This window comes from Acartia tonsa, chromosome 3 (assembly GCF_053477335.1).
Source record: "Acartia tonsa isolate MP-2025a chromosome 3, ASM5347733v1, whole genome shotgun sequence".
Taxonomy (NCBI): domain Eukaryota; kingdom Metazoa; phylum Arthropoda; class Copepoda; order Calanoida; family Acartiidae; genus Acartia; species Acartia tonsa.
Window position 1 is genome coordinate 46,252,552 of NC_137262.1, and position 15,482 is coordinate 46,268,033.

At 32.0% G+C, this 15,482-nt stretch overlaps 1 protein-coding gene across 1 annotated transcript; it reads right to left on the reverse strand.

The window, feature by feature from the left end:
• Positions 1-1,475: 1,475 nt before the first annotated feature.
• Positions 1,476-14,238, reverse strand: LOC145315277 (neo-calmodulin-like). The gene is made up of 8 exons (XM_080155303.1): positions 14,205-14,238; positions 13,710-13,790; positions 6,285-6,378; positions 5,648-5,725; positions 5,379-5,435; positions 3,239-3,322; positions 2,270-2,345; positions 1,476-1,647 (listed from the first exon to the last, which is right to left on the reverse strand). Exons 2-8 carry the CDS (start codon positions 13,766-13,768, stop codon positions 1,637-1,639), a joined length of 459 nt encoding a protein of 152 aa, XP_080011429.1. The 5' UTR covers positions 13,769-13,790; positions 14,205-14,238; the 3' UTR covers positions 1,476-1,636.
• Positions 14,239-15,482: the final 1,244 nt, after the last annotated feature.

Consider the following 15,482-nt stretch of genomic DNA (forward strand, 5'->3'; position numbering starts at 1 on the left):
ATAATCCTTGTTTTTAGTACAACAGCAGCGAAAATCATTAATTTAACACCATTGTTTCTAAAACTGCATTGTGTTAAAAAAAAATAACGACAATAATCAACCCTATCGCCCCCGGGGCTCCCATGGTCCCCCCGGGATAATCCCCCCCACACCAAGGATCTCGTATCTCTCTTTGATGCTTGGGTCAGCCTCATTGGGGCTTTCTCAGGACGGCTGTATACGAGTGAACTAACGAATACAGCCGTCGGCCCCTACGGGGTCACAATCACTGAGCGTGATTGAGGGCAGACAAATTCTTGTCCTCCCTTACGACGTTTACTGTAGGAATTCTGGGGAACATATGTTGCATACAATAAATAACTGATTTTTCAAATATACTTTTTCATTGTTACTATCCTGTTATTTTGTACCGTATTATAGTATATAATATTGTAATCGTAATAAGGGATTGACACTCATAAATCTGAGTGTCACTCTCTTAATAGTCGATAGACTATATTATTAAAACATGCAATATTGTACCAATTCAGAATTTCGAAATACATTATTATTATATTATTATTATTATGTTCATAAGTAGCGCAACAATAACAAGCTACCAATAATTTATCTGAAAATTGGTAAAATTAAAAAAAACCGCGACTGGGGCATTACATGCAGCGCACCCGCTTGTTGTCGAGAAGGAGATAATTTTGAATCTCGGCTCAACACCGCGTTATAACTAAAGACGTTGAAAATGGTTTCTACTGCTTGTCAGGTGCTCGGCATAAACAGTTAAAGTAGGAGGAATGTCATGGCCCAAAACAGGCGCAACTCATTAATATGAACAGCTAGGACTTCTAGAAAAATGTTGAACAATAAAAAACTTAGTTGTCTTAAGGGAGCAATAAGAAATAATAGACTAGGAAATCTTAATCTATGCCAAATCAATGTAATGTAACAACTGTAAGTAAAGGGGAAAAATTAATAATTAATATAATTAATTGACTTTGAGAGTAGCTTTACTACAGAAGATAGATTAATTTATTTTCTGAATGAATATACATGGATTTTTTTCTACTGTGAAACATTTCATTTTTTTTGGCGATTTGTAAAGAAAATTTTAAAATTATAAAAGGAGATGTTTTCTCGAAACTACTTTTAGAAAATCAAATAATTTTTGGGCTAAAATTACTTTTACTCAGCATCAGAATAATACATAAATTAGCCTTTTTTACTTTTCTTTTCTATAAATCAAAAGACCAAATCCTATAAAATTTTAAGTACATTTTGTAACTTTACTTATACTAAAGTATGTAAGTTTTCTATATTTTTGATCATAATATTACAAGTATTTGGCCATAACTCGAAAAAGGTAAACTTTAAAAGTATTTTTGACAGAGTTATGGCTAAATACTTGTAATGTTATGATCGAACATATAAAAAACTTACACACTTTATTCTTGTTTATTAAAAATTATTTAATAACCAACAACAAATGGTAAAATTTATTTCAAGTCAACATTTTATAAATAAATAATCAATAAATAAAAGTAAAAAAGCTACACAAAATTATATATAAAAATGACACCTTGATTCTGAATTAAAAATGTGTAGTTAAGAATATCATCAATTTTTAGATTTTCGTTTCTTTCTTCTATGCACGACCTAAAACAAATTTGATTATATTAATTGATAATTTATTAATATGATATAAATCCATATTTAAAATATTAGGGTTTAGTAATTTTCGTGGCATTTTCAAAATGGCTTTTGATAGGTTATTTTAGGTTAGGTTAGGTTATATTGGGTTGGATGATTGCGCCGCAGAGTTAGGCAATTGGCCCCGCAGGGTTAGATCCCTCAACAGGGGCTAGAAATAGGAGAAAAGCTTCTGTAAAAATACGAAGAAACGCCCCTTAAAGGGTGTTGCTACAAAAAGGACTATACCCATATATTAATATTAGAAAGGTTGAATTTTCTTGTATAGTTAGACCTACCTTTTTTAAAGAGGGGATTTAATATAATTTCTTTTACTAGGGATTTTATCAAGCTGTATAATAAATATTTAAAATTTAATGAAAAAAATAAAATCAACTCTAATAGACAATTGATCCATTTGATGGTATAATCATTTGATGTGTTTAATTTAAAGCAATATGTACCATTTTAATGTCTCTAATATGACGCTGTTTGGTCCAGATTTAAACCCACCATTTTTCATATGTAAAGCGGGTGCTGCGTATTAAGTATCGCAGCTTCTCTGCAATTAGTTTAATTAAAGTTTAACCTGGAGACATTAAAGCAAAGAACTCGTGGTAATCAATAAGCCCATTCTTGTCTGTATCCGCTTCGTTTAAAATTTCCTTTAAAATAAGACAAGGATGACAACATCTATAAATAGCAAAGCACAAAAAATCATACGAACAAAGAGATTTAAAAAGAACACACATATATGTTAGTTTGTGATAATTAAAGACAAATGTATAGAAAAAAATCACGAAACCTTTCGCATATGATTTAATGCCTATATTCTTAAAGCATGCCTGACATATCGACGGACTATATAACCCACTAGCGGCTTCGCCACTAGCCTCTAGGGGCTTTGGTAATTTAAAAAAAAATAAGTACTACTGGTGCTGCCAGTAGTTTTATGTGAATTAACTTCCCCATAAAGCAAAAAAATGGGTGGGATTTTTATGTTTTTTTTGTGGGGTTTGGAGGTGTCCCACCCCCCAAGAAAATAACTTAAAACCACCACAGGACCAATAGGTATATACCCTGAACAGTAGAATCCGATCGGTTCAGTGTTTACCGAGATCTTAAGTGACGGACGGACAGACGGATAGACAGATATCAAGCTACTTTGTATTATAGATATTCTGAATGTTCATTGTTATGGGGAATCTTTACCAAAATAAATAAGCCATGTATCTATAATAGCATACGAAAAAATCATATTTCAACATATGTAGTGTTACGGACTAAATAGAAGACAATCAAACTTTTAGAAACATCTATTTTAATGTTTAGGTAAAGGTTAGAAGAACCCCTCAGGGACACTATCCCGTAAGGATGAGGCCCCTTCCGAAATGCGCTAGTGGGCGGAGGATCTTTTTTTCCCCATTGCATTGTTATTCCTCGTTCTTTATGTAATTGTAATAACTGTTACTTTCCCTATTTCTAAACTTTTGAAACCTTTATTGATACGATTGTCTTTATTATTGAAAGCGTAGCTACTCTATATTTAATTAGTTACCTCAATTTCTTCCTCTGTAACTGGTTCTCCCATAAACCTCATCATCACTTTCAATTCTTTTCTATCAATATAACCATTACTATCCTAAAATATAAACAAAATTTCCAAAAACTTTCTATTTAAAATTTTTTATGAACGTTGTGCTCCCAGAAAAAGAAAGTTGAAGGTTTAATAATACAAAAAAAACACCACAGTCCCTTTGGATAATCGATATATTCTTCCTTGGATGTTGTACCAGATTTTTATGTACTCTGATAAAGTGAAATGATCAGCTGGCTAAAATAGCGAAACCACTATCCACTCCCTTTACACCATCCCCTACCTTCATACTGGATGAACGAACTGACCAATAAATAAGGTCCACATTAGCCAGATAATTTGACCAAATAAGTATGCGTAAAAAGTCACTCAAAAAGTTATTTTATTAGTACACTTAATAGCGAGACCTTTAACTTTCTATGTCTTGAAGCATAGAGTGAAAACATAAAAAGATGATAAAGAAATTAATCTTTCTCAGTGTGTGCAATGAAAAGGCATCCTGCAAATTAATCCAGACAATGTATTTCTTACTAGAAGCTGTCAAAAATCAACAAAAACAAGGAGGATTTATTCAAAAGGTTTTTATAAATTCTTTTAGTTCCCTTCATAATCACAATTATGTTCTTTGATTAGGATAATGAATATTCCACCCGTCTGTATGTATGATCTTGTAAGATTAAGATTTCTTTAAATGATTCCCCTGACCAATAAACATCTAGTATTTAACTAACTCTTGTCCTACCATTCATATGTAGTATTAAGGGGGAAATATGACTTACTAGGTCGATACATGCATGACAGATTTTTAAGAGAAGATTAGCATAAAAATAGACATCTTCTCCTAAACTCAATTTGTCTTATTGTATCATTAGCTGTGTGCAGCTTTAGTCAAATGTTCGTATTTACTATCTTGCATAAATTATTGCAAACTAACCAACACACAAGAATCTTCAAGAAGGTTTGCTTACACAATCTATTTTTATGAAATAAATCCTCTAATTATTTTCTGAGTAATTTTCCTCAAATGGTGTAGAAAAGTTTTAGGTTAATTCTAGTTGATATAATGTATTTGTAAAGAAAAATCCAGCTATAAACATTATTTTATCTAAATTTTTTGAAATTTAAAATTACAAAAGTTAGCCAATCTATTCATATATATTCGTCCTAGCGGCAGTTTTACTAGCGGCTATAATATCTAGAGACAATTTTTTACCTTAAATTTTAGTGTAAATAGAAAAAAATTGGGGGGGTCTTTTAGGGGTGATTGTTTGAGTGGGGGCATTCTCTCCAAAATTAGAAAAAAATATGCGACCAAAAAGAAGTATTCCTGAAAAGGATATACTATCTTTGATAATAATAAAAGAGTATGTTTGACTGAAAGTCCTGTGGTTCATGTGTGTATCTGTATGTTTGTTGTTCTATTTGTCTTTTATCCCTGTAAAAAATAAAATACTGTGATATTAAATCGATGCACATCCCCAATTATTAAAAATGAAATTACCCCTTCTGCAAATTATGATTTTTTGTGGAAAAGCTAGCACACTGCTAGTTTTTAAAACCAAAGATTTTAAGCCTGCGAACGAGAAAACGTGTGAATAAAACTTTGGGGACCAGTATAATTAACAGTCCATTGGCCCCTTCCTTTCAACGCGTCCTAAAGATTAATATTTTTAACAGGGTTGATATTATATTGTTGCTAACTAGAGGTAAACTTTATTGTATTGCTTGGTATTAAACAGATAAGAATTTGATTTATCTTTCTATCTTATACTCAAAAGCATAATAACCCTGCTTTTTATATTTATATTACTTTTTATTCTATCATGTTGGTAGCATCCTTCATATATTCAATTTATATGTTTACTATAAGGTAATTACAATAGGATATTAAAATGGAGAATGGGAATAACCCACCATTAATAACTTTTTTTTATGGGGTTGGGGGGTTATTTACCCCAACCCCCGTGCTTTGATGAATTGACCTTTCCCCTTATTGTTATTGTCCTTAGTTATGCCACACATTAGGATAAGATACTAACACACCATTTCCCCAGGCGACAAGTTTAAGTGAAACAAATAAACAAGGATGAAATTTTCTCACCGTATCAAAAATTCTAAAAGCATTCTTTATATCATCATCCTCGTTTTGGTCTCTTATCTGAAAAAAGAGAAAACAATTGATAAAATATCCTTTAAAAATGTCATGGTTTTGTTAAAATATGTTATTCCTTTATAAAAACAAATTGTACTTAATTTGTGACTTTGGTGTACTAAAAAAAGAAAAGAAATTCAAAGTGACTAAGGCCAAATTTTATATAAAAACGATTGAACAATTAAAAGTCCTAGACTTAGATTTAAGTCAAATATTACCTTCTCTTTCATCATATTTAGAAATTCAGGAAAATCCAGAGCCCCAGAGCTGTCTTTGTCAGCGTGGCGGATCAATTCCTAAACACGAATAAAATAATGAAAATCCAGGGCCCCAGATCTGTCTTTGTCAGCGTGGTGTATTAATAATTCCTAAACACAAATAAAATAATGAAAATCCAGTGCCCCAGAGCTGTTTTAGTCAGTGTGGCGGATTAATTCCTAAATACAAATATAAATTGTAAGGTTTCAGGAATAATTCTAAAACACAAAAAATATTAAAATAAATTCCAAAGACTCAAAGCTGTTTTTAAAAATCTTAATTCATTTTTTAACTTGCTTTAGGTATTAATGAAGGTTAGGTTAAGTAAGATTAAGGACAGTCCCATTATACCAGGAGTTGTGATTCAGCATTTCTAGGATTGTGTCTAAGATTCCTTAATATTTCCTCAACTTATTTAGTGCTAGTAAGAGTGTCATTAAAAATATTGATAGACAGGTAAATAGATAGATATCTAACCTGTAATTCAGCATCACTAGGGTTGTGTTCAAGATTCTGCATTATCTTCCCAACTTGTCAAGTGCTGGACGGTAAATATCATTTAAAAGATATTAATAGACAGATAGATAGATATCTAACCTGTAATTCAGCATCACTAGGGTTGTGTCCAAGATTCCGCATTATCTTCCCAACTTCAGAAGTGCTAACAACACCATCATGGTCAGCATCAAATCTTAAATTAACAATGAAGATAACATCCATAAAAACTAAGCTCTGAAACGATAGGACAAACGAGCATTAACATTTGTAGAGTGTCAGAACTGAATGAGCAGGGTATAAATGATAAGTCTAAACAAAATGATAAGTAAATTTGTTGCGATAAAGAATACTGTATAAGGACATACTTACATTTTTAGAACTTGATTATAGAGATGCTTTACTTATAACATTGTACCTTATTAGAATAGGAATCAGTACTCAAAAAATCAGTTGAATAGGATAATTATTTATACAAAAATGTTTTTTCTTAAATGGAAGTACTTTCTGGACACGATTATAGAGTTCCATCCCTTTCAAAGTCGTACCTAACTGTTATTGGAATCATCATGCAAAGTTTGAAATCAATTCTAACCAGGGATAAGGGATGGGAAACGTAAGAAAAAATTATTCCAGGCCTATTTTCCAACTAGGCCTAAAAAACTAGTTTCGGGATGACGCAGTAGTTAGATTTGAAAACTATGAACAATGATGAAATAGCTATTATATGAATGCAAAGAAAAAAAGTATAGAATAGAATTCAGGTAGTTGATTCCACCTAGCATAGAATAAAATAAAAACTTTTCAAAGAACCAATATGTTAGTGGGTTTAAGTAGAATCCCGTTAAGATTGTCATTACTTCGCCACCCCCCCCCCATTAAAAAAAAAAGTTTTTTTTGAGATGGTTAAATCTGATTTATTTTCAAACATTTTAAGGGGGGATCTACTTCACCCCAAAATTTTGTATAAAGAAATAAACACCGCTTTAGCCCCCCAGCTTTAATAAATAAATTAAGTAGAATTGAATAAGTACATGGGTAACATTCTATCAACTAATTGTTCCATAGCATACATATAAATTAAGAATTAAAAAAAAAAAATTTTACTTTAAAAATTAACAGAAAAGTTTAATTAAGTGTGCAATAATTTTTACCAAAATTAATGAAAATTTTTTTTAACAAAACACAGTACACTTTTTATTTACATATTGAACTAGTTTTGTATTTGTAATCATTTAAGTGGGTTATCAATTCCACATGAAATATAACTTTTAAATTGTCTAAAGACATGAGTTTTTCACATTGTTCTGAAGTATAAAATGTTGAATCCTAGGCAGTCTTCAAAAAACGATCTCTCTGTTTATGTTTTGCTATATGGACATTTATTAATGTGTAGATTTAATAATAAGTTGATGTGATTGAACATCATATATATTGTTGTCATTCTGATAGCAGAAAATTTCCATTGTTGTCATTCTAATAGCAGAAATTTATGTTTGCTTGAATTAATTTAGCCAATTAGGAACTGGGGGAAGCGTTGGTTATTAATTAATTGGTTAATGCTAAAAGCAAGTTTCAGGCTATTGGATATTAGCCTACAGCCAATAATGAACTGGCGAAAATGAGTTGATTTTATAGGCAAAAAAGAAAAGTTGCCCCATCACTTTAAAAAGGAGGCTGAGACCTAATTTTCGGTCAGGTTTCCCATCCCTTATCCCTGATTCTAACATGTGTAAATCAACGGAAACAGCTAACTGATACGGACGGACAGACACTAATTACAGAAAAAGCCTCGCTTTTACAAATGAAATGAAATGAAATGAAATGAAATGAAATGAAATATTTATTTTATGACACATAGTAAAATAGGCATACATATATACATGACATAAATAATCACAAACAAGCAGTAAAATTGATCATGATTAATTAATTACAGTATAATAACAAGGTTAATAATATCCACATAAGACAAAAAAGTTAATATACGTGTCAAAGGACTAAATAATCTCTCTCGAGGTGATATTAGATAGCCTTTGCAAATATCATAGAAAAATAAGCTAAAAGGTAGTGTGAATCTTTTTATTAAAACGAGAAAGTAAACATTTTATAAGGGTATATTACAGGGATATGAATAGAGAAAGGATTTGCAGACGGAAATGGTAGGATGATTGTGTGAGTGTGTGTGAGTTCATATTAATGATTAAAATACTTGTAATTAAGTAAAGAATGGAGAATTGATTGATCTAAGGCTTGTAAAACAGACAACATAGAGGTTTTACATTCTTAGGTGGCAAGAACGACAAAGTAGTCTATTACATGTTATATCTATTCTTGAGAGAATACATTTTTTAAGCTGCTTCTTAAATTGATTTAGGTTTAAGGCATTTTTTATATTGTCACGGTCATTAAAACTATTCCATGTATTAGGTAGAGAACAAAGAGGAAGCCTCTCTACTAAGTTGATTCTGGAAAAAGGAACAGTGAGATTATTATTGTTCCTCAAATTATAGTTACCATTTAATTCCCCCCTTCTTGGCCACATATTATTAAAAGACCTGGGCAACAAGTTATTTATGTACTCATAAATAAATTTTAATTTAAAATAAAGTGATAAAGATTCAAAGGGTAAAATATTGAGCTCTTTAAATAAAGGTCGAGAATGACTATAATAAGTTGCTTGCTTAATACATCTTACAGCCATTTTTTGTTTTGTTATGATACCAGTAAGATTTGAATGTGATGCACACGAATAAATAAGGATTCCATAAACCAAATGACAATGAAAAATAGAGAAATACAGAGCCTTGAGGGCTTTTTCAGTAAGTAGACTTTGGCATTTTCGTAGACAAAATAATGATTTAGAGAGTTTTTTGTTCAACTCATTTATATGAACTTTGAAATTCAAGGCTGGGTCCAGAAAAATACCTAAAAATTTTATAGCTGGAATATCACTTTCATGGTTGACAAAGTCAATTCTATGTCTAAGTAAAGGGTTAGGGTAAAGGGTATTTGGTTCATTATCATCAAAATAGAGATTGATTTCATTCCAAGGAATAAGAGAGGGGGTAGGATAAAATATAGTGAATTTTGTTTTGTTGGGATGTAATGACATTTGATTAGCCCTAAACCACTGGGAAATATTTTTGAGTTCTGCATTAACAAATTCAACAAGCTCATTCAGGTTTTTACCAGATGCTAATATAGTGGTGTCATCACAGAAGAGAAGGACTTTTAAAAGTGTTGTTTTAGGCAAGTCATTAAAAAATATAAGAAACAAAATAGGACCTAATATGCTACCTTGGGGCACTCCACTATCTATCTCTAATGGATCAGAATCAAAAAGGCCAAATTTAACAAATTGATTTCTACCTGTTAAATATGATTCAAACCAATTGAGCATATTGCCATGGATGCCAAATTTACGTAACTTCATCAGAAGAGTATTTTTGGGAACACAGTCAAAGGCTTTACGAATGTCACAAAAGATTCCAATTGTATACTCCTTGTTATTCATAGCTTTACTAACGTGATTAAGTAGGTGAATCATGGGATGAAATGTTGAGTTATTTGGCTGGAATCCAAATTGTAGTTCATCAATAAGATTATTTTCAGAAAGATATGCTTGCAAGTTAATAGCAATAAACTTTTCTAGAATTTTGAAAATATAAGAAGTAGAGAAATTGGCCTGTAATCATTAAGATTAAAAGGGTCTCCGCCCTTTTTGAAGACAGCAGTTACTTTTGCAATTTTAAATTGGTCAGGTACCAAACCAAGTTCAATTGATTTATTGAAAATATGGCATAAAGGATCTAAAATATAATGGACAACTTTTTTTAATAAGAATGATGAGATTCCAAGGTTGTCACAAGATTTTTTTATCTCAAAGTTATTAACAATTTCGGTTATATTTGCAGGTGTGATTGGGGGAATATTAAAAAGATTGCCAGATTCTTCAAGATAAGAATCAGGTGGTCTGTCAGTAGGTGGTATAGTCTGTCGAATATTAAGAGCAATACTAGAGAAATGCCTATTAAATGCCTGTCCTATGTTCTTTTCACCAAGAATGTCATTACCTTCAACAATAATTTTATCAGTTGTTAATTTTCTTTTTGAGTTCAAACCAGCTGCATCTTTAATAATTTGCCAACTCTTTTTAAGATTGTTTTGGTTGGAGACAAGAAGATTACTGTAATATAACTTTTTTGCAGTTTTTAAAACTTTGTTATAAATATTTTTATATTTAGTATACAATTCCTTATTCTCAGTTGTTGGAACTTTTGCTAATCTAGATTGTAATTCAAATTTCTTATTCCTAGACCTTAATATACCGTTGGTCATCCATTTTTGAATGAAGTGGTAATTTTTATTAAATCTGATTTCTTTAACAGGAAAGTTTTTCTCAAAAGAAGATTGAAATAAGTTTTGGAAAATAGCATAGCTTTCTGTAGGGTTATTTTTTTCAAAGACTTCATTAAAAGACAAATTACTTAAGTCATCTTTAAAGCTTTCAATATTATTGTCAGAAAAGACTCTGGTGGAAATTACTTTTGGGCTTGGCTTGTGTTTATTAGTGCTAATAAAATGAAAAGTTGAAAAGTGATCACTCAAATAAGTGGTTATTATTCCAGCAACCATTTGATCCTTAATATCATTTGTCCATATGTGGTCAATAAGTGTAGCTGTATTATTATGGGCTGACACTCTAGTAGGATTAGAGATCAGCTGCAGGAAGCCAGCGCTGAAGAGCATGCTGACGAAATCAGCTGTATAGTTATGTACATTGTAAGATAATAAATCTAGATTAAAATCTCCACAGAGAATAGCTTTACATTTTCTCTCATTAATAGAATCTAAAATACCTTGAAAATGTTCCAAAAAAAGCTCAATTTGCATATTAGGTGTGAGATTGTTTACACCAGTGCTAGGAGATCTGTAAAAATTACCAATAACAAGTTTTTTCTTGTTGTTAAATTCTAATTCAATAAATAAGCTTTCAATAATTTTTTCATGAAAAATGGAGTACTCATTTAGAACAGAGAAATTTAAAGATTTGTTAATATAATATGCTACCCCTCCACCAACGAAAGTTGATCTTGTTTTAAATACAATCGGATGATACAAAGATATTTCAAAAATGGATGGAATGACAATGGAGTAACATTCTTGTATACAAATGATGTCAAAAATAACCCCTTTTTCTTTCCAAAAATAAATTAAATCAGAAAGGCTAGAAAATTTAGCATTTATGGATTGTAAATTTATACTTAAAATAGAAATGTTTTTAGAGTTATTAAATTTTTCACAAAATTGATCAGGAGAATAATATGAACTATCTAAATCAATTTCTTTATAAATATCAAAATCTTCGTTGTCATCATATAACAATCTATGAAAATTGTTGTTACTTAAATTGTCTGTTCCAAGCCTATGGAATGTTTCATTCATTTATATTCGATCTAATAGTAGGAGAGAATAATAATCCCACACACACACATACGTGGTAAAGTATACAGGTAAAATGAAGGGGGAAAGAGTAATCAAAAGGGAAAAGGGGCGGGAGAAGGAGGGAGGAAGGAAATAATATATACATGTGAGAAAAAAAAGGGTTGAATTTATCATTTACGGCTAAGAAATTATGGAAGTTTAGGGTGTCCGACAATTTTTTAAAATAAGTGATAAGGTTAAGTTATTAAATCAGATTTACTTTAATTGAGGAATGTAGAGGAATTAAATTGTTACATGAAAAAAAAAGTAAAATTAAAAACTACATGAGGTAGAATTTTAAGATTAAAATGAAATTAACTCTTTCTATGAATCAGCATTAAAACGAGAACGAGCAAGATCATTATCATTTGGCAATAAACCTGTAGTTTTCACAACTTCACCTTTAGGAGCTCCATTAATCACATCTTGCCAGCCCTGATTTTCATTTAGAGAATTGATGCTGGCAGCTCCAGGACCATCTGAAGACTTCTGACTCCCATGGGCTCCACGACCTTTCATAGCAGGCTGACCACCACGTCCACCAGGCTGCCCCCCACGTCCGGCAGGCTGCCCCCCACGTCCAACAGGCTGCCCCCCACGTCCACCAGGCTGCCCCCCACGTCCACCAGGCTGCCCCCCACGTCCACCAATCTGACTGCCACGCCCTCCAGATTCTCTACCTTCTCTGCCTGGACCTTTTGATCTCAATTGGCGATTGTTAGAGGGAAGATCTGCTCGGCTTTTTCTACTAGCTGCTGGATCATGAAGTGCAGCTACAGCATTATCAACAACAGCTGATGGCTCAATCCTTATATCATCTACAAAAAATACCTCAGAGTGCTCAGCTTCAGTAGTGCCATCTCTAGAGGCTGCCTGTCCTTTGCTATCAGCCAGGGAGAACCTAATGTTACCATCAAAAGCCCAAGCAGCCTTGACTCTAGCGTCTTCTTTCAAAGCTAAGAGATACTTGTGATTTCTAGCAGTTAGGTCAGGATAGGCAGAGTAATATTTTACCCCCATAGTGGCCTCAGCAGCAGTTGGATTCGGCATATATTGCCTCTTATATCTAAGGAAAAGATTTCTCATATACCTGGAAACAAATCTTATAATTATGGTTCTAGGTTGATTATTCTGTTTCCTACCAACAAAGTGACCATTTGAGAGAAGGTCAAAGCATTTGGGAACGCAGTCAAGCTTTTCAGGACCCCATTTAGTGTTCACATCAAGGACTTCAGGCTTAGGGGTAAGCTTTCTCAACACAGGTTCTATGACAGCATTATAAGCTGTTGTCATACAAGCTTCATCAGCTCCAACTTTTTTGACTAGATCAGAAGGCACAGATAGCCCATGTATCCTGACTGCCCAATTTCTTGCATACTGTTCGTTGCTATTGCAATATAGCTCTAGCTTAGAAACATTAGGTGGAGCTTTTTTTTCACTATCTTTAGCTTGGCATATAAGTTCAATGAGTTTTTCTGCTGTCACATTATGCTCAGTGAGAATCTTTGATAAATTCTCAATATTTTTATCACTTTGAATTTCACTGTTATTAGTCGCCATTTTAAGAATAGAAAATTGTTGGACACCCTAACACCAATAATTTCTATTTATAAGTCATACAGGATATGTAGAAATATACGTCCGGTCAGTTCAGCGGTCAACTATCAATAGTAAAAGAAGAATCAAAATAAAACATGAAAGAATGGAAACGTAAAGAGAATAATAAATTTGAATGTATTTCTATAAATGTTTTATAAATAGAAATAAGTTGGTTCTAAAACAATAATATATCTAAATATTAATAATACATACATGAAAAAAGAACAAGAAAGGAGGCGCTAAAACATAGTGATTAATATTATGTTTTGTGTGTGTGTGATGAGTCATGAAAAAAGATTATAGGACAATTGTAGAGTTCACTTTCAATGTGCAGGAGCATTGACACACAGACAAACATACAACTAATACATGTAAAGTAGACTTGCGGATAAAATTAGGCCTTTTGTCATCACATCCACTGAATTTATATGTAAATGATACCTGTTAAAAACCTCCTTGAATCTCTTGAGCTGAACATCACTTAGCGTAATTGCATCCATTTCACTAGAACTAGGTGCCACTCTAAATTCATAATTAGCTAATTTACATTTAAACTTGTTTCTTAATTTAGTGTAATATATGTATATTCTGCAATTTACTTTAACTTTTGAAAGGCCAAGACATTGAATATAATATTTTATGTATGTATTCTGTAATCATTCTTGAATTATATTAAAAATTCTTAATTCTTAAATATTTCGATGAGGTAAGTGTCAAACGCCTTTTTAAAATCAAAACTTAATATTTAATTACAGTTAGTACGTGTTTCTGAGCTTATATGGACTTCACTGAATTTTTCTCTCTCACATAAACTGCTATTGATACGTACATAATTGACCTTTTTTTTAAAATACCAGTAAAAATAGCCAAATAAATAAGAATAGGCATTAACCTCAATCCAAAGCAGTCAATTTCCAGAAAATATCTCCGTTTCACCTCTTACACACAAATATAGTTGGCAGTTGTAACAGTAAACTAAATCAGAATATGTTCAGAAATATATTTACCAGTTAAAGCGAAGGGAATTTAATCTGGGAGGAAGAGGACAATAGCAGCTAAATAAGTATACACCTCTTTTTTCCCCCTCCCTGATATTTAAAACGTTCTAAGGAAGGACAAGGTAATTTCATAGAAATTGGATGGGGGTGGGGGAAATATTGTTTTATCTGCATTGCTCTTTCCCTTGTCCCTGGAATGAACGAGATTGCTTTTACTACTCTAAATTAATCCTAAACTATAGAAGGAGAGGGGTTGGGTGTTGCAACATTACTGCTTATTTGCCTAATTAGCTCTTTATCAACAAATAAAAGAACTAAAAGCTTAACATTAGCAGCATTTCTTTCCATATCCAAATTTTCTCTGACGTTTTGTAATTCACAAGATCATTAAGGAATTGTAGACTGATTATTAAGAAAACAAACTATTAAACTAAAATGCAAGAAACAAATAAATATTTATTGGATTTCCATAGCCAACTTCTTTTTTAAACGCACTTCTAAAAACACTTTAGCATAGGGGGAAGCGTAAGTAAGGATAAATATTAAGTCCTCCCCTAGCCTTCAAGGACTTTCCCATTAGGGATTCAAAATCCCTGAAAATTTTAATGGTTTTCTGAAAAGCATAATCCAATTATTCAGTTGTTTTAGAGGTCTTATGATTCAGATAATCTGAAAGACAGATTGACATCTAAGTAAATTATATAAAAACTAGCGGCTATGCCCCTAGCATCTAGGGGATTCATATTTGAAGGGATATGGAATGTCAGAAAAATAGCATAAAACCAAACTTGCAGACTTATCTATAAAATTGAAATAGCCTAAAACCATCACAGGATCTATATGAAGCTCCACTGTAAAGGAGGACCATATAGATTAATCGGTTAGCAAGATCCTTCGCTACAGACAAAAAAAATCTTACTACTTTTACTACTAGGAGGATACATTTTCATATAAAGGAATGAATTTATAGTTTTAATCTTGAGCGTAATTATGCAAGGTAATCAAGTCTATTGCTTTAATTATGCCCTGGCTAAACTTCACAACAACAACATAATTTGGCAGCGCAGCAATATCTGAAGTCTGTCGATGGTCACTACACACAAAAACGTGTGATTCAGTGGTTAGCGAGATCCTTCGGTACAAACAGACAAACATCCTATTACTTTATTATAAGGATATTAATAAGTCGATTTAGAATTTATATTTACCCTTATTT